Source organism: Carcharhinus amblyrhynchos, chromosome 16 (assembly GCF_965287045.1).
Source record: "Carcharhinus amblyrhynchos chromosome 16, sCarAmb.v2.hapA, whole genome shotgun sequence".
NCBI classification, from domain to species: Eukaryota; Metazoa; Chordata; class Chondrichthyes; order Carcharhiniformes; family Carcharhinidae; genus Carcharhinus; species Carcharhinus amblyrhynchos.
In genome coordinates, this window is record NC_137339.1 from 24,240,141 (window position 1) to 24,267,367 (window position 27,227).

The window sequence follows — 27,227 nt, forward strand, 5'->3', positions numbered from 1 at the left end:
GTGCAACTTCCTATCGCTTTGTAAATTTCTACACATCTTGTGGAATTGCAGAATTTGCATGATCATAATCTGGGTTATATTTGTTTTCCTCACATATCACAAACAGAAGGGTTATTAAGATTTTATATGAATTATATAATTTTGCCTTAAATGATCTGCCATCAAATCAATGATAAAATTTGTGGAGCAGGCTTTAAGGGCTGAATGGCCTGTTCCTGCTCCTACTTTCTGCGCTTCTTATTTTAATCCATTTCTCAATTTAGCCTGAAATTTCCCTGAGAAGCTGGAGGGGGTGGGGGGTGTTGGTGGTGAAGATTTTCAAACACATTAAATAAGGATCAAAGTAAGCCTGCACAAATTAGGTGACATTGGATCAGAGAATCATACAATCCTACAGTGCAGAAGGAGACCGTTCGGCCCATCAAGTCTGCACCATCCATAATCCCACCCAGGCTCTACCCCATAACCCCACATATTTACCCTAGTTAGTCCCCCTAACACCAAGGAGCAATTTAGCATGGCCAATCCGCCTAACCCGCACATCTTTGGAGCGCGGGGGGAAACCGGAGCATCTGGGGGAAACCCACAGACACAGGGAGTAACTCCACACAGATAGTGATCCAAGCCAAGAATTGAACTCAGATCCTTGGCGCCATGAGGCAGCAGTGCTAACCACTGTGCCATCATGCCACCCTAATGACAGATTACCAATAACCAACCCCCTTTAAAAATACTGGGAATTTTCCTGATAAACATGGTTTTATTTTCCTTATTGTTGTTCTTAATATTATTACAATTTTTGGCCTTTTCTAGTGTTGTAACCCGCGTTTATATCAGTCGCAGTGTTTAAAATGCCAAGTAATTAGAGAATTCAGAACAGGGCATCGGGGAAAACCCTGCAGGTCCGGCAACATCTGTAGGAAGTCAATGACCCAGTGGTAATATCACTAGATTATTAATCCAGAAACTCATCTAATGTTCTGAGGACCCGGATTTGAATCCCACCATGGCAGATGAAGGAATTTGAATTCAGTAAAAAATACCTGAGGTTAAGAATTTACTGATGGCCATTGTCAATTGTCAGAAAAACCCCACTTGGTTTACCAATGTCCCCGAGGAAAGGAAATCTGTCATCATTACTTGGTCTAGCCTACATGTGACTCCAGAGCCACAGATTCTCAAATGCCCTCAGGCAACTAGAGATGGGCAATAAATGTTGGCCAGCCAGCAACGCCCATATCCCATTAATGAATAATAACAGGCAGAGTTAATGTCCATTTACTTTGCTTTCTCTCCCTACAGATGCTGCCTGACCTGTTGAGTTGTTCCTGCATTTTTGTTTCAAATTGCAGAATCTGCAGTATTTTGGTGAGTTGAACTGGAGAATTTATCTTTGTATTAAGATCTAAGTTAGATTTTGGTAATGTACCAAAGCACCAAACAGAAAACTATGTTTGATACTTGCTTTCAGCGATACAGTTCATTTTACTTTGAACTGCATCTTAATTTTTGAATATGACACCGTATCATTTCGGATCTTGTTTCAGGTTTAAAATATCGTGCAAATTTATTTTGTTAAAGATGAACAAGTACAATTGTAATAGTCATAACACAAAACTATAATTACAGTAGACAACCATCTACATAACTCCTCAAATAGACAAAATAATAAGCAGATTGCAGCTCTGTGAGCCTACTAATTCTTTGCAATTAACTTTTAAATATAGACAGAATTGTTCATTTCTTTCAAGAATATCAAACTGCTGGTCTTTTTTCATCTGGCTCCCGATTACTTCTATGAGATTTCAAAGTGCTTCTTTCATGGCTTGTTGCAAACATAGCTTTGCTTCAAAGAGATCACGCTTTTACATCCCAGAAAAGAGTCACCGCAGTTTCATGGATTTTGAAAATTTGTCCCACAAATTCAAACTCAAGTGCAAATTAAGAAGACATACGTCATTGACTATATGTGATCATCAACCATCATTGCCAAAATTCAAATGGAATGTAGAAAAGAGATTCACCGATCTGTGAAGTGCACCACTTATTGATATTAGAATCAGCCAGTCAACATAGCCATAGGTAGACTGAACAGTTTTTTATTTGTGTAACAAGTAGGCTTACATTAACACTGCAATGAAGTTACTGTGGAAATCCCCAGTCGCCACAATCCGGCACCTGTTCAGGTACACTGGGGGAGAATTTAGCATGGCCAATGCATCTAACTAGCACATCTTTTGGACTGTGGGAGGAAACCGGAGCACCTGGAGGAATCCCACACGCACACTGGAAGAATGTGCAGATTCCACATAGACAGTGATTGAAGCCAGGAATCGAACTCGAGTCTCTGGTGATGTGAGCAGCGCTAATCAAGAGCAATAAACGCTGGTGAGCCAGCGATGCCCAAGTCCCACAAATGAATTTTAATAAATTCCATCAAGGTAAGCTTGGAGCTTGCCAGCAGAGAAGAATGCAAAGCCAATGTTAGTCAAATCCAACTCCCGAGTTCATCTTTGCTCCTCTGGTGATGAACTTGGAGCCTAATCTGCCTCTCTCTAGCTCTGCTTCTCAAGTCAAAAGACAAAAAAATGTTTTGCTTGTTAGTACCACTGCTTGGTACCTTTTAATACCCATTTTTATTAATTCCACTTTTTCTAATAATTAATTTATTGGTTTGGTTTTTCTAGTTCAGTAAGCTGCAAATGGTTTCTTTATACCTTAACTATTTTATAAAATTCATGTTTAATGTGCCAACTGGATCTCAGGTAGTAGCTGCTGGGATTTTTGCTGCAAGTGGAATGGAAGGCACACAAAGGTTGCGATTCTCCCATCCCAATGCGCTAGCCTTTTAGTACAGTGGGCTGGGAGAATTCAGCAGTGGTTGACTCAAGGAGGCTTGCGTGAGCATTTATGCCACCCTTACGTCTCCCAGTGCCAGATTTCTGGTGGTCTGTTCCAAGCTGGAAATCGGCAGGCAGATGCACAGATCATTAGAATGGCCTGGGGAGTCAACATGGGGGAAAGACGGGTTCGGGACTGTGGGCCGGGTGGGGGGTTTAACTGTTGGTGGGAATTGGGGGGGTGGGGGCTTGAGAGATCGGGGCAGGGTAGGAGGGGAGGTGTTGGGACTGGGCCTGGAATGGTCAGGGGCCAGCAATAGGGTGATGGGTAGAGTGGAGGGTCAGCGTTGCTGGGCTGGCCAATGATCGGGCTGGCCAGCAAAGAGCAAGGCTGTCAGCGTGGGGTCACTGTATGTGTGCCGATCTCAGCACTGACAGATCAGTGGACGTGCAGTAACCCACTCAGCGTGCTGATTTCAACCTCTCCAGCTTGAATCGGCCCTGCCCCCTGAAATGTAATGATATTCACTCTTGTGCAGTGCACAGAGTGTGGGAGATCCTTCTTTAAACTTGCACTGACAAAAATAGTAGGAATTACTCCAGTTTTTAAGCAAATTTGTGACTTAGGATTTTTTGAGAACAAATTCCGCCCAAGAAGCCTGATTGTTTTTTAGAGGGCTGGCAAAAGGGGTATTACTGGTCTATTAGTAACTGGAAGTGTTGGAAATGCTCAGCATCTGACCAGAAAGCAACAGAGGTCAATGAGCTTTCTTCAGAACTAGTGCCATCGGCAGATATGTTTCTCATGGTGGGGAAGGGGGAGTGCTCACTTCCATAATAAGTGGGATGGGTGGACGCCAAAACCTGGCAGCATGCCTGTCATATTTAAATAAATCAGCAAGGATCAATTAGGCTTGTTATAAAGCCAATTGACCCCTGATAATATGCAGCCTTCACCATAAAACATTTTGCATGCGCAGCCAGGAGGGAGCAGGCAGCCCAGTTTATTCATTTTCCTGTTTAAAAAGTAAAGTGTATTTATTAGTCACAAGTAAGGCTTATATTAACACTGCAATGAAGTTACCGTGAAATTCCTCTAAAAGGGTGTGTGGAAGGGGAGGGTCCTTCCTTGGGGGGGGGGGCTGCCCTTTGTCAATTGTAGGGTGGTCCCCCCTAAGATTGAAGCCCATCTTCCTCATCTCTTCCTCCCTTGAACACACCCCCTCTCTGGATCCGATCCAAACCCTGCCAGCTCAAAACCTCACACTTAGCTTGACCTTCCTCTTCTTCTGCAGTTCCGGCAGCAGTCACCGATGTCCTCTTGGCACTGCCATGGACTGGCCGAAAGCTCCAGAGAGCGTGATTTTCTCCTCTGTCCTTTGTTCATCTGCCTTGCAGCGTTTTATGGCAAAAGGGCGGGTTGGCATGAAGCATTTCAGCTCCAGGCCAACTTTGTTTCCAAGGGACATGTCATCAGCTGCCCCCAACTCACCCCCCCCACCCCGAATTATTTTGCCCATTGACTCTGTTCCGCTCCACAGATGCTGCCTGGCCTGCAGAGTATTTCCAATGATTTTTGATTATGTTTCAGATTTCCAGCATCTGCAGCATTTACTCTTCTATTACAGGCTCCATAATGGCCATTTGTAAATGTGATTAGTTTCAATTTAAAATGAGAAATTATTTATCACTCAATGGAAAGTGTATTTTTTCAATTAACAAAGCCCATGTGTGTGGATAGAAATACCATAATGTTGCAGCTAAATTGGCTGGTGCTAATTTATTAAAGATTTTTCCATTTTTAAACTTGGAAGGGAAACCAGGAGTCATGTGCCAAGAGAATATGTCACTGTGAGTTCTAGATATTCTCATTTATACATTGAACTGCTTGTGAGGTTCAAGTCTTTTCAATGCTGCTGTCTGGATGTTGCATGGGGCCAGGTTCAAAGAAGTAGAGACTGGTTGCATATTATGAATGGCCAAGTTTGTGCAATTGTCTGACAAAGCCATGGTTGTAAAGTTTGTCATTCTGAAACCTAATTGTTTGATGGACTAGGCGTAGAGTAAAAAAACTCAATAAGTTTTTCTAAAACAATATGAAACAGTTCAACCTCACTCTGACAATGGTTCCCAATTCTGCCCAGCCAAAGGATGGGGGGGATGGAGAGGAGAGTTAAAGGATGTGTGGGGGAAGGGAAAATAAGTGGCCTGGAAGTTGGAGAAACACCAGGACCTGTGATTTCTCTCCCTGATCCTGATTCCCATGAACTGAATGTTTGTTATGAAGTTGCCTTTATGTAATGTGGGCACTTTATACAAGCACACTCCATAGCCCGAAAAGTTTTATTTGACATCATAGAATCCATTCAGGGCAGAAGGAAACCATTCAGCCCATTGAGTCTGCACCAACTCTGACAAAGCATCTTACTCAGGCCGTATCCCTGTATCCCCATATATTTCCCCTGCTAATCCCCCTAAACGATACATCTTGGGACACTAAGGGACAATTTAGCATGGCCAATCTACCTACACAGCTTTGGAGGAAACCAGAACACCTGGAGGAAAGCCATGCAGACACGATGAAAACATTCAAACTCCTCACAGTCACCCAAGGCCGGAATTGAATCGAGTCCCTGGCGGTGTGAGACAGCAGTGCCAGCCACTGCTCTCCGTCTTCTTGCCTCGCATTGTATTAGTTGGCAAGACAAAATCATAAACAATATAGTACTGGGATATGCTTGCAGCGCTAGCACTTAGCCATATTTGGATGTACAAATAACAAATACAAATGAAGTCATTTCTGGATAACTGGTAGATAGAACAAGTAGGCCTGACAATAAGGACATACTGAAGAATTGCAGGAAATCCCTGACACCCAGTAGGTGACAGTGGTGGCTGAAATTAGAGAAACTTTGAAGGATTTGTGCCAGTATATGCGTGGGCAGTGACAACAGCAATGTCAGATGGATCAATGGGAGAACTCACCAGGAAGGTGGCTGATGTTTGTGATGGACAATGTCTATCAGATATCAACTTACATATTCATCAACACGTGCAGTTACTGTGAACTTATACTCCCTTCACTGTTTCATAAGGAGAGGGCCATAGTCTGGGGAATTAGCATTTAGATTTGTGTAAAGCATATCAATAATATAAACTCACCAGAAGCTCGCAAATACCACGTTAATAAGTGAGATAACCAGTACCATAAAAAACAGCAAGAACACCTTGAAAATCATGTAATAAGTACCATTTATTCAGTTCCCATATCTCAATGAGTCCTGAGTATAAATTAACCGATGGCAGAAAGTGCCACTTACAAAACATTAGTAAAAATCCCAGAAACCCTTTAATAAAAGTTTTTTGATTTGATTTATGATTGCCACAGGTATTGAGGTACAGTGAAAAGTATCATTTCTTGCATGATATGCAGATTATATATACCATTCATAGAGTACATATGGGAGAAGGAAAGGAGAAAGTGCAGAATTTAATGTTATAGATAAGGTGAAGTGAAAGGTAGGGGGGACCAAAACTAGGAGTCATAGTTTGAGGATAAGGGATAAACCTTTAGAACTGAGGTGAGGGGAAATTTCTTCACCCAGAGAGTGGTGAATGTGTGGAATTCACTACCATAGGAAGTAGTTGAAGCCAAAACATTGCGTGGTTTCAAGAAGAAATTAGATACAGCTCTTGGGACTAAAGGGGTCAAGGGATATTGTGGGGTGGGGGGTGAAAGTGGGATCAAGTTATTGATTTTGAAGAATAGCCATACTCAAAATGAATGTGGAGCATGCTCAAAGGGCCAAATGGCCTTGTCCAGCTTCTATTCTCAATGTTTTATTATTCATTTGTGGGACATGGGTGTGGCTGGCTGGCCAGCATTTATTGCCCACCCCTAATTTCTTGAGGGCGATTGAGAGTCAACCACATTTCTGTGGCTTTGGAACCACATATAGGCCTGACCAGGTAAAGATGGCAGATTTCCTTCCCTAAAGGACATTTGTGAACTAGATGGGCTTTTCTGACAAACAACATTGGTTTCATTGCCATCAGTAGATTATCAGATACTTTTTATTGAATTTAAATTTCACAATCTGCCATGGCAGGATTCGAACCCGGGTTCACACAACATGAGTTTCTGGATTCCCCTCTAAAGATCAGAAAAGGAATGAAAATTGCTTTATATTTTAACAGAATGAAATACTGCACAAATTATTGCATAAAGGGATGGCACATTGTCACAGTGGTTAGCACCGCTGCCTCACAGCACCAAGGACCTGGGTTCGATCCCGGCATTGAGTCACTGTCTGTGTGGAATTTGCACATTCTCCCTGTGTCTGCGTGGGTTTGCTCTGGGTGTTCCAGTGTCCTCCCACAGTCCAAAAGATGTGCTGGTTAGGTGCATTGGCCGTGCCAAAAATTCTCCCTCAGTGTATCCAAACAGGTGCTAGAGTGTGGCGACTAGGGGATTTTCTCAGTAACTCTGTTGCAGTGTTAATGTAAACCTACTTGTGACACTGATAAAAAAGACTGGACAGTCTACCTATGGCTATGCTGGCTGGCTGTGTATGAGCCATCACTTTCTTACTTTCCTACCCAGAAATGAACTTTTCTCCTCTGAAGATCAGAAAGGCAATGAAAATTACTTTCTATTTTAAAAGGATGAAATATTGCATAAGTTATACTGGAAACATTGCAACCATCCCCTTGGAGTAGACTGGCTCTCAGGGTCTGGCAGGTTGGAGAAAGTTTGTCCAGCCACGCACGTGGTCCTTCAATGAGCCAAGCTCTTGCGGGCCCCCCGGACTGCGCAGGCGCGGAGCTGGTAATTATTGGTATGCGATCTGCATATGATTTGCATGCGACTGACGCACTTCCGGCGGCGTCGCGGCGGAGTGTTTACATGGTGAGGTGAGCCGGACGGCAGTTTGAGCGAAAAAAAACAACAGAAAGCGTAGACAGCACCACTCGGTAAGCGGCGAGCCTGTGTGCCCCCCTCTCCCTCTGCTCAGCAAAGTAAACGATGATGATAATAATAAAAGAGGACTTAAACCCCCCCCCTTCCTCCCCCCCTTGGTGGCTCGGGGGGGGGGGGGGGGGGAAGCTGTCGTTGCGACGGCTCCGGCTGTGTCGGTGTGTGGAGAGGGGGATGGTGTTGTTGTAGTGGCAGGCTCGAGACTAGCCAGGCACGACGCCACCAGCAGGTCAGACAGGGATTAGCGGGGAGACGGTGTAACACAACAACAACATTCTCATCATGGGGTTAGAATCATAGAACACTATCATTTACAAACTGAGCGCTCGGACAGAAATAAAAAAAACCCCTGGTTGAAGACAGTCCCCCTGAAAGGATTCATCCAACCTGATTATTGTAGCTTTTGGCTTTGAGCTGAACCAGCCCTGGTGTTGGTTACTTAATTAAGAATTAATTGCTTCTTCCTTCAGAATTCTTAAGGAAATTGACAAATTGGCCTCAGTGCTATGTTTGAGATTGCCACCAAGAGTAGACCGTGGAATGAAGAAGTTTAGAAGACAGATGGGGTAGGATATTTGAGATTGCTGTGAAGTGTGGAATGTGGCATGGTAGCACCGTGGTTAGCATTGCTACCTCCAGTGCCACGGACCTGGGTTCAATTCTGGCCTTGGATGACTATATGGAGTTTGCATGTTCTCCATATGTCTGTGTGGGTTTCGTCCAGGTGTTCTGGTTTATTCCCACAGTCCAAAGATGTGCAGGTTAAGCAAATTGGCTGTGGTAAATTGCCCCTTAGCGTCAGGAGGATGAACAGGTAAATATGTAGGGGTAAGGATAAGTTGTCGGTGCAGGCTCGATGGGCCAAATGGCTTCTTTCTGCACAGTAAGGATTCTATTCTATGGTTGTAGACCATGGAATCAACTTTAGAAGAAGGAAGGTGTCTTGGAAATTTAGGTTAGTCACCTCTCCCGCATGTTAATGGATGTGGAGAGTGGCTAAATCCCTGACACATAATGTAGAATGTTTTAAAGAGAGGCTTCAATAGGCATTTGAGGAGGTGAATAGTTCAAAAGTATTGGTTTTGCGACTGACTCGATAGATTGCAGAGTTTATTTCAGCCTTTGTATTTTTCTTTGTTGTATAATACAAGATCACTGTTGAGAATCGACATGCAGTGGAAATTTTTCATATAATTTGCTCAGAAAAGAGTAAAAGCAGAAACACAACACATTCAAGAAGAGTTAGCAATACTATTTAGTTTTCTTATTCATGTTATGTGGTTTTAGCAGCTGATATAAAAAGTATTTAATCTTGTCTTTAATACTGTTACACTGAAGGTTGTTCTGGTCCGGTTTTTTCTTTGTATAGAGGTTTATGGGCGGAAGTTAAATGCAATGTTGAAGCTTACATCCTGAGACTGCAGTTTTGAGGTCAGGGTGGCTTTAAAGTCGCTGAAATCTGCATTCCGGTGTGCAGCATAATAGTTGCAAACTTAAGCAAAACAGAATCAACAGAATCCAAGTCTGTTAGTTTCCACCTAATTTGCTGTTAATATGCCATAAAGCTCCTTTTGTTTGAAAATGAAACCAATCCAGATTTTGAACCAAGTAACTAAAAGACTCTTAGTAACTTCAGAAGATGATAGACTTTGCTAAAAACCTTTGTTTGTGTTGCTGACTGAACAGTTTAGCAGTTTATAGATGAAAGCTTTTCTACTGATGACTTTTTTCGGCCAGTCGCGTGGAATTTAATTTCAGTAGAAATATCCAATAGTGGTTTATTTTAGGAGAGATTGATAATATGTTAGACACTTCCCACTGCCTTGGTGAGTCTGTGTTCTTAATTATAGTGTAACTGTGAAGTACAAACCAATGCTTGGTGATTTGTGTTCAGCAAAGAAATTGTAATTGAGCCACTCTTACATATCCTATAATGGCCTGGGACTTGATCACTTGCTTAAGTTTCAGCTGCACAGCAATGTTTGGCAGTGGGGTGGATTGGGGGGGGGGGGGGTGTGCAGGGTGAATGGCATTAATTGTTTTCTACTCCAACAATAAATAATGGTGTATATTACAAAACCAGTTAAAATGTAAAGGATAAACCAGCCCTTAAATCAAGTTATCAGCCTTGTTATCAGATCATACATTTCAAATATTTGCTTCCTACTTATTTGAGAAACTTCCAAAATTTAGTAAGTTCCATTCCATATGCTGAGTTTGTTTTTTTGTAGCCTTCAAGTGATTCTTTACAGGTTATTCCCAAGTCCCAACTACATTACAAAAACAGAAAGGCAGCTTGCATTATTTTGGCACGCACAAGTGAAACTGGGTGTAAGTATTTCAATTGTTTGTAATGTGACCATCTACTTGCTTGGGTTACATCAAGTTATCCTGTTGCTAAAAGCTCTTTGGATTGATTTGTTTATCTTGAATGCTGTCATGTATTTTTCACTGTTGCTGACTCAGATTAAATAATTAAATTAACCAGGCCATCGTGTGACTAGGTTGTTGAAAATAAGTACAAGAAATAATGCAGAAATACTGCATGATTAAACTGAAATAATATAATAGGATTTGTAATATTTCAGCAACAATGTGACAGAATCAAAGATTAAAACAAAGATTAGAAACTAGTGAGGAAGGAAGATGTTGCTTATAATCCAGGAAATCGTGAGTGGCCAGTACTGAAGTGAAATGATGAAGTTACAGACCTTATTCTTAAAAGAAAGCATTGGGCAGGGAACTAATGGCATATGGCTAAAGATCGATATTTTTGCAAGGTAACAGAATGAGTTTGGTTGAGAAAGGACCACGAGGAACATGGCGAGAATGCGTGTGAGAAGACCCAGATCTGAATGGAAAAGTCACATTGGACAGACAATACACGAACTGGAGGAAAGGAGAGTGCTGTGGCAGCATCTTTTCTTCTATGACTAGCCTGGTATGGCAACCAACCAACTAGCAACAATCTAAACAAAAATTACAAGTAGGAGTGCATCAGCCTCTGTCTATTTTAGTCGACACAGCACTTCTATTTTTAATTTTGTCCCTCCTCTCTCCTAAAGGGAACCGACTGATATTGTCCCAAGAGCACATTCAGGTATGAACTGAAACAGCAAGTATTGGTAGTTGCTTTCCTGTGAAAGCTATCATAATTTAGTTTGATACTGTTGAACACACCTTTCAGGCTGGGGTCTCTGAATAATAAGCAAGAGCTGAAACCCTGGCTAATTTTCTCCTATTTCTTATGGCAAGCTGACTCTGCATAGAGCGGGGATTGAACCTAGATCCACTTACTTTTATATAAAGTATTATTGCATTAAGTAGTGTTCTTGTTCATTGGACTGTTAGGCAACAGAAATTACAGCTTGGAAGTATTTTATCCGGTGCTGTAAGTAGCAGTCAGAACAGCAAAGTAAATATAATAAGACCAGGGACATAAGTTATTAAAATAAAATACAGTTCTTGATTATGTAGGCTAATGTAAGTTCTGTGGTATAAAAAAGAGTTACTGCATTAATAGTTGCTCGAACTGTGATGTAAGGTGGGAATCCTGAGTCAGTGACAATGGTTTCTCTGGTGCTGATAGCTGATCCAATACGAGATCATAGTTTATCAGTCTGTTTTTACAACTATCACGACTTATGCTTTATGAACATTAAGCAGTTAGGAGAAAGGTTTGCATTTCAACATTCTTGCTGTCCTTAAATGGAGGTCTGTGGCACAATGGTAGCGTTCCTACCTCTGGACTAGAAGCTCTGGGTTCAAGTCCAATGCCAGGACTTGTTAGCAGAAGAAGCATTCATAATGTGGTCCAGTGGGCTGATAATCAGCTCTGGAATCCTTCCACCACTTTCCCACTATTCCTAAGAGTAAAAAGTGTGAAGATACTCTTTTTTTTAAAAAAAACTGTTTTCCTTGCTCATGTTAATGTTTGCAACTTGTAATACCCAAAGTATATGGGTTATTTATGGACTATAGCAAACATTCTGGGATATTTCTAGACACTGTAATAAGTTCCCAGTTGTGGCAACACTCTCTAGTCCAACTTTAAGCCATTTAGCAGTACTAGATTTCAATCTGTTGCCACCAGCTTTAAACATAATCAGTCTCCTAAGAACCAGTTATAAAGAAGGTTGCCTAAAGCCGGCCACTAAGAGTATGATATAAACTGTAAATTTTGGTAATGAATTTAAATTAGTGGAGTACATAATATAATGCAAAAATATGGCAAAGTATTTTAACCTTGCCACCATGCTGCTTTACTAGGATTCACATACAGATTATAATGTTTCACGTGGTACAGCAAAACTCCCATGTCTACGTCCCAATGGAAACAATGTCACAGAGCTTTTCATCCATGTAATTGTAGCTTCCTACAATTTGATGGGATCTGACAACTATATTGGCAAACACCAGTTTAAATTTCATTCCATTTATGTAGTGAATTTTACTTTTTAAAAATGCACTTCTCAACATTCATGTAATAGCTTATCATTGAATAATAATGAGATGCTCTTTTCTTTGCCTTGTATAGTTTCTCACGTTTCTTAACTTTAATGTGCAGTTCTAACAGTTGAAAAAGATGGGAGGTGCTGTGAGTGCTGGTGAAGACAATGATGATTTAATCGACAATCTAAAAGAAGCACACTACATCCGAACAGAGGTGGTAGAGCAAGCTTTCCGAGCCATAGATCGTGCTGATTATTACTTGGAAATTTACAAAGATAATGCCTATAAAGACTTGGCTTGGAAAAATGGTAATATCCATTTGTCTGCACCCTGCATTTACTCTGAGGTAATGGAAGCACTGGACCTACAGCCGGGATTGTCCTTTTTGAACCTTGGAAGTGGCACTGGCTATTTGAGTACAATGGTTGGCTTAATTTTAGGTGAGCCAGTAAGTTAAAGCAGTTACAGTTTTTTTTAAGGTTTCCAAGAAGTACAGTGACATACCTTGAAAGCTATGTGTAGTATGATGAAAACATGCTGTAATTTGTTATGACACTTTAAAGAGGAACAAATGATCTCACTCAACAGTTTATGGTTAACATGGGTGAAAAAGCGTATGCACAACTTAAGCACATTCAAACTCTGCCGCTCATATGCTAACTTAGACCAAGTCCTGTTCATCCATCACACTGGTGCTTGGTCTAGCTGTAACATAATGAAAATTCAGATATCCTCATGGCTTTTGCCCCTTTTGTCCATAACCATCTCCAGCCCTACAACACTAACATCGCTGTGCTCCTCAATTTTAATCCCACTAACATTGGCTCTGAGTTCTGGAGATTACTCCCTAAACCTCTTCACCTCTTGTGTTCTACTGTCCTTTAAGACGCTGCTTAACTGATTTCTCTGAGCAAGCTGTTGGTTATATATCCAAATATTTTGTTATGTGTCTGAGTCAAATTTTGTTTGGCAGCACTCCTTGGAAACTTTGCAGTGTTATTGCTGCTATGTAAATACAAACTGTTATTTTACAATTCTGTGGCAAATTTTCATTTCTGTATTGTCAAAGTTGGGACTAAATTTACCATGTAATGCATGACATTTGATGTTTTGGAACAACAATTATAAAAGTCAGTTTATTTTTTGTAAATGCAAGACTGGAATCTTGGTGATTTGAAATTAGGTTCAAGTTAAATGATGGTTTTAACTAATATAATCCGTACTGTGTGATTAAAAATCATCTTAGATTTTTGCTTGCCGTGCATATCAAAATAACAAAGTGATATAAACTGAGTTGAAATTTGTTGTATTATGGCTGGTATGCACTCGTATATTGCAGTTGTGCTTTTAAATTGTAATTTTCTTATCACAGAAATTGCTTAATTCATTAAAGGCATGTGTGCATTATATTTTGTAGCTTTTCTATGTTGATAGACGCGCTTGAATACAACTTGTATCATGAAATGTATTTTAAAGCAACTTGAAGTACCTTGACTTTAGAATATTATTAAGTGCTTTCAATTTCTTTGATTAAAACTCTATTAAATTTAAATACAGATAAGATTTCCTTTACTGGAGACAGTTATTTTAATTATTAACCCTCTGCTTGCAGGCCCTTTTGGAGTGAATCATGGAATAGAGCTACATGTTGATGTGGTGGAATATGCCAACCAAAAACTTGAGAACTTCATCAAAACAAGTGACAGCTTTGATAAGTAAGTACTCTGGACCTCGAGCTAAATGTTTCATATTTGAGTGGGTGCTGATGAAGAAGAACACAACCTTTACCATTCTGGCAGAATAATATCAAAACTAAAGTTACTCGGTCTGAAGCAATTAAAATTTCACAAATGTAGACTACAGACTGACTGTTCACTACTATGTTGAAATTGTATATTCTGCTAGAAATAACCTATTAATTGCACAAGATACTCATCCATGTCTGCCTGCCAGCTCCTTGTATTTTTTTTATGCGACCTGCAAAGTGTTTATACATAAGCACAAAAGCTTTTGGTGGCCATTGGACAAATTGTTACCTTATTTCTTATGATTCATTATATAAATTCTCTTAGCGCTAGCAATTGTTTGCTTTTTACAAAATGTAGATTTGTTTTTATGATGGCTATTCTGAGAACAAGCATCAGCAATCCATAATACAGTATTTCATGTTATGCCTCTATAGACATATGATCTGTGGGGCAATTTTCCTAGATTTGAGTCAAAGAATTCCTGAATTCCATGCAGATTATTGAATATACTGGGAGGGATTTTCCAGTTGTGCTTGCCCCAAAACTGGAAAATCCCACCCGAGGTCAATGGACCTTTGCATGGTTTTCAAACCCCCCCCCCCCCCCCCCCCCACCCCACAACTACAGTGCCCAAGGTGGGTGGGATGGGAAAATTCCCCCTACTGTCTTTTTTCCCACGTGCACCAGGGAAATGTACTAGCAAAAGTGTATCCTAATTTGTCAAGTTTATAGCAGCAAAACCACTGTGTTTACACATATTTTTCATCATACTTTTGTATTTTGCATTCACTGCCTGTAAATAAAACTTAAAATCCTAGTTACATCTTTCCTCTGAAGTGCTAAGATCTCTGAATGTACACTGCATGATCTCTGTTTTACTCATTCAGTATTTACCATTTCAGATTTATTTTTATTCCATGTCATTTTTCCTAAAATATTCTTTCATCTATTTTTACTGAATTTTGTTTGTTGCACCTCTGCCCATTCCTGACGTTCATGTGCCCAGTGTCTCCTGCATTCTTACTTGTCATTTATACTCCTACTTTGATATCATTTTGATCATAGTTCAACATTACTCGTTACTTGTGCATGGAGATCAAAGAAGCCTTAATGAATCAGCACACAGTGAGCTTCACCTTGTGAACCTAAGAATAGTTCATTTATTATAGTGGTTAAGTGGACTAAGAAATAGTTTTTCACACTTTTGGTATGATTTTGTAAATTTAGATTTGAATTCTGCGAGCCATCCTTTGTGGTGGGTAATTGTCTGGAAATTGCTTCAGATAGTCATCAGTACGACCGGGTCTATTGTGGGGCAGGAGTTCAGAAGGATCACGAAGAATACATGAGAAATTTGATTAAAGTTGGTGGAATCCTTGTCATGCCGCTGGAAGAGAAGGTAATTTTTAAAGCAGACTAATTTTACATTACCAGTGATATGCCTTCAGTATTTGTAGTATAAAATACCATATTCAACCATGCCGTCTTGTAACTACTTCACCCTTCAAGTGGATCATGGATGAGGTTATCTCTGACCACGCTTTTGTTTCCTCACCCCTCGCATCCTGCTTCTTTGAACACCATTTTTTGCATTTGCTCCTGGTGAAAAACTTTTTTTCACTGCCTCAGTTTATAAGTCACTTATAGCTGAAGTTTCAAATTCCCAGTTGTCTAAACCTTTGGCCCACTATGCTCCATGATTCCTCTACAGTTGTCAATCATCTTATTCACTCATTCATTTTTGCCTTTGGTGCCTTTTTATTCTTTCCCATCAAATTGTTCCTCTGGTGTGGCTCACTTTCACACTCAAGTTCAAGGAATGCTGCTTTGAAAGTATTTAGCAAACAACTTGCTTAACCATTCCAATCAAACTGGACCACTGTAAGCACTGAAGGGCTTTGTTATCCTAATGAAAACTGTTCACCACTCAGAATAATCCTGAATCGTGTTGATGTCTCTTGGCTTGTTTCATTTATAGTGAATATCCTTTGAGGAATGTCCCATCCTTACCTGGTCTGGCATCCATATGACTCCAGACACAAAGAAATGTGGTTGACTCTTAAATGTCCTCAATAGTTACAAAAAGAACAAAACTGGACGGACCACCTGGCATCAACCAAGGCACTAGAAACAACAATGGCAAACCCAGCTCTATTGACCTTTTAATGTTCTCCATACAAACATCTAAGGCCTGCGCCAAAATTGGGAGAGCTGTCTCACAGACTAGTCAAGCAACAGTCAGACATAGTTGCATTCATGAAATCATAGCTTACAGATAATGTCCCAGACACCACCGTCGCCATTCTTGGGTATGTCTTGTCCCACCGACAAGACATAGCCAACAGAGGCACAGTGGTATACAGTCAGGAGGGAGTTGCCCTGGAAGTCCTGAACATTTCCAGCATCACAGATGTCAGTCCGTGAGCCAATTCAAATTCACTGCACATGATATCAAGAAATGGATGACTGCACTTGATACCGCAAAGACTATAAATCCTGACAATATTCTGGCAAAATACTGAAGACCTGTCCAACAGAACTTGCCTCACACCTCGCCAAGCTACAGCTACGTCACTCGCATCTACCCAATAATGTGGAAAATTGTCCAGATGTATCCTGCATACAAGAAACTGAATAAATTCCACCTGGTCAATTACTGCCACATTGGGTGGCATGCCTTATGAGGATAGGTTGAGGGAGCTCGGTCTTTTCTCCTTAGAGAGACGAAGAGTAAGAGGTGACCTGATAGAAGTGTATAAGATGTTGAGATGTGTAGATCGGGTGGATTCTCAGGCTTTTTCCAAGGGCTGGACTGGTTGCTACGAGAGAACACAGGTTTAAGGTGCTAGGGAGTAGGTACAGAGGAGATATCAGGGATAAGTTTTTCACTCAGAGGGTGGTGGGTGAGTGGAATCAGCTGCCATCGGTGGTGGCGGAGGCAAATTCGATGGGGTCTTTCAAGAGACTTCTGGATGAGTACATGGAACTTAATAGAATTGAGGGTTATAGGTAAGCCTAGTAGGTATGGATATCATCGGTGCAAATTGTGGACCAAAGGGCCTGTTTGTGCTGTAGTTTTTCTGTGTTCTGTGTTCATTGGTTTACTGTCGATCATCAATAAAGTGATGGCCATCGACACTGTTATCAAGCAGTACCTACTCAGCATTAATCTGCTCACGGACGCTTAGTTTGGTTCAGCCAGGGACACTCTGCTCTTGACCTCATTATAGCCTTAGTTCAAATACGGTAAGGTGGAAGTAACAGTCCTCGATATCAAGCCACCATTTGACCAAGTAAGATATCAAGAAGCCACAGCGGAAGTGAAGTTAATGGATATCGGGGAAACCTTCCACTGGTTGGAATCATACCTGGAACAAAGGAAGATTGTTTTGGTGGTTGGAGGTCAATCATCTCAGCTCCAGGACATCACTGCAGGAGTCCCTCTGGGTTGTGTCCAAGACACACCTATCTTCAGCTTAACCATATTCAGCTGCTTCATCAATGACCTTCCTTCTATCATCACATCAGAATTGGGGATGTTCACTGATGACTGCACCGCACTCAGAACCATTTGAGACTCCTCAGATGCTGAAGCTGTTCATGTCCAAATGAAGCAAAGCAATATTCGTACTTGGGCTGACAATGGCAAGTAACAGTTCAGCCACACAATTGCCAGGCAATGACTATCTCCAACAAGACAGCGTCTAACTATTGCCCCTCAACATTCATTGGCATTATCACTGCTGAATCCTCCACTATCAACATGTTAGAAGCTGAACTGGACTAATCATATAAATAATGTGGCCACCAGAGCAGGTCAAAAGCTAGGAATCCTGCAGTAACACATCACTTGACCCTCCCTAAAGCCTACCACCATTTACAAGGCACAAGTCAGAAATGTTATGGGTTATTCTCCACTTGCCTGGATGAGTGTGGCTGCAACAACATTCAAGAAACTCAACAACATCCAGGACAAAGCAACCTACTTGATTGCTATTCCTTCCACAAACATTAATTCCGTCTTTCACTGCTGAACAGTGGCAGCCATATAAACCATCTACAAGTTGTACTGTAGGAACTAACCAAGGTTCTTGACACAGTACCTTCTAAACCCATGACCATTTTCATCTAGAAGAACAAGAGCAACAGATAATGGGAACACCACTACCTTGCAAGTTCTCCTCCAAACTGCTCATCATCCTGACTTGGAAATATATCGCCACTCCTTCACTGTTGCTGGGTCAAAATCCTGGAATTCCCTCCCTAACAGCACTCTGGGTGTATCAATATCTCAGGAACTGCAGCAGTTCAAGAAGGCAGTTCACCACTGCCTTCTCAAGGGCAACTAAGGATGGACAATAAATGTTGGCCTGGCCAATGACACTCTCATCTTGTAAATGAATAAAAAACTAATCCAGACGCTTAAACTCTCTTATCCCATCTACTCTCATCTTCAGAACAATGTGGAGAAGTCCATGGACTTACTTGTCAATAAAATTGAGTCCCTTTGCCACATCCCTTTCCCACTAAAGCAGAATTTCCCCAAACCTCTTTCTGCCCTCGTCCTGAACTTGTATCTTTCTTTAGCTTCTTTCTTATCTCCCTTTTGTCTTCTCCAAGCTCATCTTGCCCGTGAGGTCCACGTGGGTTCTTTTGATCACATTCCTACTGAGTTGTTGATCACCCACCTTCCCAGTCGTCCTTTGGTGTGGTATGCACCTGAATCTCTAAACTAAAGCGGTAATTATAATAAAACTGAGATGGCGAATATTATTTTTCTGGAATTTGGTGGGTGTACAATGTTTATTAAAGAAATAGTCCAACAATTGTGGTCCAACATTGTTATAAGCTATTTGTAGAATTTGTAGAGTTGGATAACTCTAAAATTTCTTTGTTAGTAAATGTTACTGAGGTGTCGGAATTCTGTTCCAGCTCTGCTGTTACTACTTGCAAGACTGATTTTCGTGGAAACAGCCACTCAAAACAGCTGGGCTGGCTTTTTGTTTAATTTCTTGTATGGCAACTTGCCACATGCAAATTGACTGCCATAATTGTTTAGGAATCACATTGCTCTTTAAAAGTAATTTTTTAGTTTATGAAGCTCCTTGATACATAGTGTTGTTTCTTTTAAACCAGTTAATTACATTACAACAAATGACATAGCAGGTTTTTTTGCATTGCATGCTGTTGGCAAATATAAAATATTTTGTAATTTGTCAAATATTTCAGTAACACTTTAAAGTGTAGTTCAATGCCCCAAATCAAATATATGTACACATTTGAATAATGTTGTTGAACTTTGTTCCTAACTGTGTGTTTTACCTTCCTGAAGCACTTACCTGGAATTTGGGCTGCATTTTCCCAAGATTTTTCCATCCATTAGTAAAATTTTGTAAAATAATCCTATGTGTATAGATTTCTTTAATTTCAGCAATTGGGGTTATGCTGCATTTGAAAATTCCAGTTTTAATAACTCCTACTTGCCAGTTAGTATTTCTTTGAATTATTTGACACAGCTCACTAAAATAACACGGACAGGATTGAATACTTGGGAAACTGAAAAAATCTTGGCTGTCTCCTTTGCTCCATTAATCCAACCCTGCAACACAGATGCTGGGAAAGTACGAACAGTCCAATTACGTAAGTTTTATTAGTATGATTAGTTTAACAGGAGCTTAGTATATTTAATGAGAATTTGGTTTTCAGTAAATGTGATGGTGAATTCCGTAACCTGATTTCCAGTTGCTTGTCTATAAGCATATTCCCCATGGTGAATGTTTAGTGTTCAGATAAATCTATGTCGTAACATTGGTTTAAAAAAAAATGCATGTTTACATAATTCTGTTCTTAATGTGTGTGTGTGTGTTAGATTTTTGCATGATACTAAACATCAAAGGCTTTTAATTTGAAGTATCTTTTTACTTTTGAGATTTACTAATTACACATGTTTGTATGACTAATAGTTATATGGATTTACAAGATTTTGTCATGCAGATTAACTTGCTAATATTAGTTCTCCTGATGCCTATCTAGTTGGGGAGTACTTGATATTTTACAACAGTAGTGGTTATTATTAAACAGATTGAGAATTGAAAAATATAATTAAGTTTGCCTTTCACTTATTGCATCATTCCATTAAGCAAGAAATAGAATTGCATTTTCGTGCCCTTAGATCTAGATATTGATTGATCAGTAGCCTTTTTGAATTTTATTTCTTTTCTCAGTTTATTTTCAAATGCAACATGCAATTATTTCTGCATCTATTGTATTTCTTATTTATTTTGGCTGCATTAGATTTGAGATCAGGATTGTAACTCATTCAAATTATCTGATCTATGAGCGTGATTATGGTTGTTTAGGTTTATACCATAGAGGGTGGTACAGTGGTTAGCACTGCTGCCTCACAGTGCCAGGGACCACAAGTTCGATTCCTGGCTTAGGTCACTGTCTGTGCGGAGTCTCCATGTTCTTCCCGTGTCTATGTGGGTTTCCTCTGGGTGCTCCAATTTCCCCCCAGAGTCCAAAAGATGAGCTGGTTAGGTGCATTGGACATGCTAAATTCTCCATCAGTGTACCCAAACAGGTGCTGGAGTGTGGTGACTCGGGGATTTTCACAGTAAACTTCATTGCAATGAATAATGTAAGCCTACTTGTGACAATAATAAATAAATTGAGGACAATTTACATTTGAATTGAGAAAAATTACATTTGTTATGAATTACCAAGTCCATGTATTGTCCTTACGGTGGAATAAGTTTCATATTTCACCTATTCCTCTTTTCTATACTGCTTTATGGTATGCATTTTCCCCAAGTAGTAACCCTCGCAAATGTTTTGATATTGGTACCACTTTAAGATCTTGCGAAATAAGGTGAAAGCCCTGAAATGAATGCATGAGCAATTGGTCTAAAATTACTGTCTTCGCTATTTTAGTGAAGGTGTTCTTTTAAATGAATTAGTGACTCTGCTGAAATAGATTAATTTCAAACTAATGCATTAAGTGTTTGCGTCCCATGACTCTCTTACGTTACAGCTCCTTCCAAAGTACAGTCTCTAGCCATGAAGGACGAAATAATTATCTCAAGTAATAGTTATCCATTGAGGTATGAAGACAGCAGACCAGGAAATTCTTGATTTTATGACTTGTGTCCCGCAAATCTATGATTTGTGGTGCAGATCAAGTTAATTGATTTTATTGGATACTACTAGAGATGTTATAATAGTCTTCACACCAATTCCAGCCCTGATTATAATCCAGAAATCTCTGCGACCAGTGCATATTTATGGGACTCAAATAAGAGGAAGATCTGGATTAGCTGCAACGTTTCCTTCAATAGAAAGCTTGTTGACATTAACTGTCAAGGTTGACAAATGTGTAATGGACATTTGGATGGCATCTTGGAGGATGCCAGGCCAGCACAGAACTTTACCCAATAAATCCCATATCTTCAGGAATGAATGGATAATTAAACACAAGAAAAATCGACTTTTAATCCTTCTGTTTCTCCTGAATGGGTAATGCTTGTTGGCAATTTTGTGGACATGAGCAGCCTTTACCAATTTAGATACTGCCAGACCTGCTTAGTACTCCCAGCATCTTCTATCTTTATTTCAGATTTCCCAGTATCCTCAGTATTTTACTCTCGAATCACTTTTCTTTGTGAGTTTGGTTCTGAAGAGCATCACAGTGGAATCCAATTCTGGCTAACATTTTTCCTCTCCTTCACCTTGGAATACACAACCCAATTAGAATGTCTGGAGTGAGGCCATCCAACAACACTCTTGAGAATCAAATTAGAGCTTATAGGGCAGGATTTTCTGGCCACGCTGTCCCCAAAACCGGAAAATCCCATCCAAGGTCAATGGGCTTTGCATGGTCCGTGTCCTCCCGCTATGATTCCTGTGACGGTGGGATGGGAAGATGCCACCCATGGCCACCAACGATTAGTATCAGCTGACACTGCACCTTGAGCCATTAGTCTGGTGAAGAATCAGGACTATCTCCAATAAAAATTGTAATGGAGAAAATAAACATAGTTTGAAGATTTTGCTTTCATTAAGCAGGATATTGGGGTGGAGAGAAATGGAGGGACAAAATCAATTACCCCCATTCTCCTCAAGATTCTGTAGCAATGTTATGAGAGACACCAAGTGGAACCCAGGTGTGAGGGGTCCTGTAGAGAATGCTATCGTGCTTTCAGTTCTGAGCAGCATGAACGGAGTTCTTGGAGCAACTTGCATTTGAAACTGCAGGATCTGTAAAAATTAAGTTCAGAGGTAGGAAGGAACTAGAGTGAAAATAAAGTGTCTGTTTTGACAGTACCGTACAATACAATATAATTTTTGGTTGGAAATTTTATAAAGGTGTCTATTTGATGCCAATAATTTGTTCTGAAAGAATAAACATCAATTTTGTTGCGTTTCTCCAAATAGCAGCATATTTGATTCTAAATCTAGCAGTAAAATGTCAGACCAAAAAAAGTGACTCCATCTTTACTGACATTAATAAAAGTTGTAAACCAAATAAATGGGTCAGAAGGCTTGATGAAATTTAACATAGTACTCTACATTTAAGCACGGCAGGTTTAACTCATCATTTTAAAATCGTGGAGGCAACATGTTGCAGTTTGGTGCTTACAAGCTGGGAAAGAGAGCAAAGAAACTGCTGATATCCTGGAAGTTGTGTGTAGGCTCCTCTAATGGCTTTTTGGTATTGCAGTGAGTCATAAAAACAATTCAGATTCATAGAACCTTTTTTTTCAAGAAAAACATATCCCAAGGCACTGCACAGTGGTTTAACTGGGGAGGAAGGGGGTGTCACTCAATGCAGGAGGTGAGTTAAACTGTGAGTTTTATGAAGAATCTTAAAAAGAGCAAGATGGAGGAACCTAAGCAGGAGTTTTCAAAACATGTGACCTAAGCAGCTTAAGGTATGGTTGCCAATATGTGAGGTGATGGGTTGGAGAAAGGGCCAGATTAGGTTAGAGATGGAGATGGGGAAATTACTTTAAAGTGCTTTCAAACATAAAGCAGAGAATGTGAAATTTGAGATGGTGGGAGAAACTGGGAGGTGGGGGGGATTGGCGGGAGCTACTATGTATTAACGGGAGCCTTACTAACAAGGCTGAAGGTGATAGATGAGTGAAAAACCAATTTAAAAAAGAGAAAAACCTCATACAGGAGCACCCAATGGTTGAATAATCAGACTATTATATTTTTGTGTGTTCTGAAAGGGGGTTTCCTTGAAATAAGGAATAGTATGCTCCTATCCTAGGGCTGCAGAATGCTATTGTCAATCATCTGAGAGTGAGTTGCTTCCAAGGCTGCTGAATTGAGAAACCTGGTTTGCATTATCAGCCTGTGTTTATCCTTCCAGCTCCAATTACTCATTGCTTCATGCTGTTTGTTTCTGTGTGTTACCTGAAATCCTTTCTGGACTATTGCAGCTCTTACGTAACCACTGTACCACTTTATAGAATTTGTTTCCTTAAGCATGGTGGCACAATGGTTTGCACTGCTGCCTCACAACGCCAGGGACCGGAGTTCAATTCCTGGCTTGGGTCACTGTCTGTGTGGACTCTGCACATTCTCCCCGTGTGGGTTTCCTCCAGGTACTCCGGTTTCCTTCCACAGTCTGAAAGACGTGCTGGCTAGGTGCATTGGATATGCTAAATTCTCCCTAAGTGTACCCAAACAGGCACTGGAATGTGGCAACTAGGGGATTTTCACAGTAATGTCAATGCAGTGTTAATGTAAGCCAACTTGTGACACGAATAAATAAACTTCAGAAACTTTAGTATTTCGTATCATAAAATCGTAAAAACATTAGTTTGCAGGAGGCCGTGTAGCTAAACTTAGATCGATTATCCTATCATTTTCTTATTCAAAGATTTATTCACGTGTTTCAAAAACTTAATTCTGCTTCCATCACTCTTTTCTGGTTGAAATTTCCTTGTCCTGACAATTGTCCGTGCAAAGATAATGTTTCTAACTTTCTGCTTTTTTTTGCTGTTGATCTTAAATTGGATGCCTTTCGATTCCATCTCCTTGACCAAGAGTTTTCATGACTCGCTTTATTGAAACCTCTCAATTTTGAGCACCTGTGTTAGATCATGTTATTTTGGATTTTTTTTAAGTTTGCTTCCTTATCAAACAGGAAAAAATACCTTATATAATTTGAATGTTTAGTTGCTGGTTTCTTTTTGTGCGCTACTCCCTAGCATTGTGTACAAGAAATATTCATTAGTTAGGTGAGCTGAATCAAATCAGATGAAATGTACAATAAATAAAAATAAATTTCTAAGAAGGTAGATGAAACTGGGAGATCTTGGCGTATGTGTAAAAGATCCCTAAAGGCAGCAATTCAAGTGGACAACGTTGTAAAGAAGGCACATAGAATGCTCTTCTTCACTGGCAGAGTTTTGGAATATAAAAGTACGGATATAATGTTGGAATTGTTTAAAATACTGGTGAGGCCCCAACTGGAATATTGTATGGAATTCTGATCACCAAGTTACAGGAAGGACTAATCGCTCTAGAGCGGGCACAGAGAAGGTTTGCAAGAATGTTGCCAGGGCTAGAAAAGTGTAGCTATGAGGAGAGATTGGATGGGTTGGGGTTATTCTCCTTGGAACAAAGAAGGCTGAGGGGTGACGATAGAGGGGTACAAAATTATGAAGGGAAGAGATAGAGTGGACAGGATAAAATTATTTCCCTTGGTTTCAATGGATCTCCTTTCTATCCCCTTAAGATAATCTACTTGCCTTGTAATAATTTTGGTAAAGGGTTCTGTGTAGAGTATATTTTGATGCAAATTGTTATTTTTTTGCTCTATGCTAATTTACATTAAAAAGAAATAGATATGTGCATTACTTTTGAATTTGTGATTCCATAGCTTCAGTTAGCATTGGAACTCTCCAAGACTTAACACGGATCTGCATTCGTCGGACTCTTAAAAACACAATAAATCAGGACAAGTCAAATGGCGGAGTTCCTCCAAAGACTCTTTCCAGATTTAAAAGAAGGCGGATCCGCAGACGACGCATGGATGCAATCGTTCTTGTTGACAAACAGGTTTTCGCAAGTCGAATTTCAAATCCTTTTGATAACAACAATAACAATGGGGAGGACATGGAAGATGTTAGGAGGGATGATGATGAAAAGGAGTACAGCGACTTTAAACCTGAGCCTCCATTAAATCTGCTTCGAGAAAAAATCCTCAGTTTGCCTTTACCTGAGCCATTAAAACTATACCTACTGTATTACAGAGATAAATAAGTCTTGGAAATGACTACTAGTAATAATTGTAATATATTGCACATAAGCTAAAGTTTGAAAAAATATAGGGGGACATATACTGCAATGAAAAATAAGTGAGCACTTTTACAGACTTGGTTGATTAGCAATTTCCTACTAATAGTTTACTACTAAATAGACTAGTTTCTCTCATTTAAACAAATTCTAGCATTATCCATGTAAAACTTTATGCTTGACTCTGCTGTACATTACTGCATCATTTATGGCAACCTTTTCTTTAAAACTACATACAAGATGAATAGAAAAATGTAAAATGACTATCCCTGTAAAACTGTTTCCAGTGGCTTGTATCTTGTCCGTATAACAAAATATTGTCATTTGTAATAACTTAGTAGTTGAATATTTAATACTGTTCAGTTTGAAGATGATAGATTTTAAGTACAGTTCTGTGCTTTATATGCCAAAATTGTTTTTAATGCAATTGTTAAAATGTAACTTTAGAAATTCTTTTCAGATTAGCTACTTAATTTAAAAAAAAGTTTTAAAAAATATATAATTAGTTACTGCTCTTAATATTTTCATATTTTTGCAGATTGCTTGGTAGATAAACTGATGTACGCAAGTACCTGTTTAGACATTTCTCTGCAATAAATAAAACAATAAAAGTTGGTACATAGGTAACTCTTTGCCTGTTCAATGTTAAAATTTTCAAAATGCATTCTTTAGGCCAGGAATATGGAAACTGACTTTGCAGCTGGCTTCTACTATGTCCAGAAACTCGGTCATGTTTGTACTTACTGGTTAAAGTTTAGTCTTTTGACAGTTGGAAAGGATTCTTGGTTCTTATGCCTCATTAATGAAAAAGTTGCAAATCAACATGTATCCGTTGGTATTCATTAATTCAAATATTGATGCAAGTTAGTAGGAACATTAATTTACACTTCATAAGTGATCGGTGCAGCTTTATTACATATACCTAAGTAACCACAAAGCTGGAAAGTTTAAACATAACTACTTTAGACTTTATTTTCCACTCTTTGCTGATATTTTTTCAAAGATCAAAACTAAAGTAGAAAGTTGGTCAGCAACAGGAACTAGGACCAATTCTGGATTCTTGTCCACCATTACAGCTGACTGCCATCAAAAGTTACAGGTGAAGTACAATTGATGGATCCACATTGCGATAGACCAGAAATGTCAAGAATGAAAATGCATCAGTAGATGTAATTTCAATGGTTTGTGTTATATTGAATGCAAGAAGTGCTTGTTTGTCCCTGATATCCAGATTCTTTTGGCATAACTGACAGGATTTAAAGTTTAATGGTTAGAAATTTCTTCTTAAAACAAATTTTCACTTCGTGTCAGCCAAAGCAGCTGGTCACACTATGCACTGGCAATCTTTTGACTATACAGCCAACCTGCGTCCACTCCATCATTTCATTTTATTTCAGAGCCTGCCAAAACTAATCAAACTATCTATCACTGGAAATGTGCGCTGGGCTGGTTCAGGTGTGTAGATATCATGCTGTACTTTGTCTAGTAAATAAGAACTAAACTTGGTGTGTTTGTTTCAATCTAAGTACACCTCTAGTGATGCAATGTCAGTTCTTACCAGTCAAGCCACTACTAAGTATTACAAGTGCGGAGTCTTACACTTTTTTTCAGCTTTTCATGATTAGGGATTTAAAATGTGTTTTTTGCAACTCTGTTGATTTACTTTGCCTTTCTTTCCTTCCTGTTACTTACCAACATTAAGAGCATTTAAATTGTCATTGGATAAACATATGGATGATATTGGAATAGTGTAGGTTAGATGGGCTTTAGATGATTTCACAGGTTGGTGCAACATTGGGGGTCGAAGGGCCTGTACTGCGCTGTAATGTTCTATGTTCTGTTAATTTTTTACTTCATTCTTCAAGTTGCAAAGCCAATGCTCAGAATGGACTGGGCACC

The 27,227-nt window shown here is 39.7% G+C and overlaps 1 protein-coding gene across 4 annotated transcripts; it reads left to right on the plus strand.

Annotated features, from left to right (window-relative positions):
* The first annotated feature begins 7,710 nt into the window (after positions 1-7,710).
* Positions 7,711-25,955, plus strand: LOC145353894 (protein-L-isoaspartate O-methyltransferase domain-containing protein 2-like). 4 transcript variants are annotated; one of them, XM_080204842.1, is made up of 8 exons: positions 7,722-7,814; positions 10,599-10,759; positions 10,884-10,918; positions 12,386-12,710; positions 13,883-13,985; positions 15,246-15,417; positions 19,535-19,658; positions 24,913-25,955. In XM_080204842.1, exons 4-8 carry the CDS (start codon positions 12,404-12,406, stop codon positions 25,293-25,295), a joined length of 1,089 nt encoding a protein of 362 aa, XP_080060968.1. In that variant the 5' UTR covers positions 7,722-7,814; positions 10,599-10,759; positions 10,884-10,918; positions 12,386-12,403; the 3' UTR covers positions 25,296-25,955. The 4 variants fall into 4 exon arrangements, with proteins under 4 accessions (XP_080060971.1, XP_080060968.1, XP_080060969.1 ...); XM_080204843.1 differs by having other exon boundaries at positions 10,606-10,759; XM_080204844.1 differs by lacking the exon at positions 10,599-10,759.
* Positions 25,956-27,227: the final 1,272 nt, after the last annotated feature.

What these genes read in the sequence shown, in the direction of transcription:
- LOC145353894 (XM_080204845.1), top strand. Translation starts at nt 12,404, where the DNA reads ATGGGAGGTGCTGTGAGTGCTGGTGAAGACAATGATGATTTAATCGAC. An exon ending in AATGGTTGGCTTAATTTTAG is followed by an intron (nt 12,711 to 13,882) that starts GTGAGCCAGTAA and finishes CTCTGCTTGCAG; the next exon opens with GCCCTTTTGGAGTGAATCAT. An exon ending in TCATGCCGCTGGAAGAGAAG is followed by an intron (nt 15,418 to 19,534) that starts GTAATTTTTAAA and finishes TATTTGACACAG; the next exon opens with CTCACTAAAATAACACGGAC.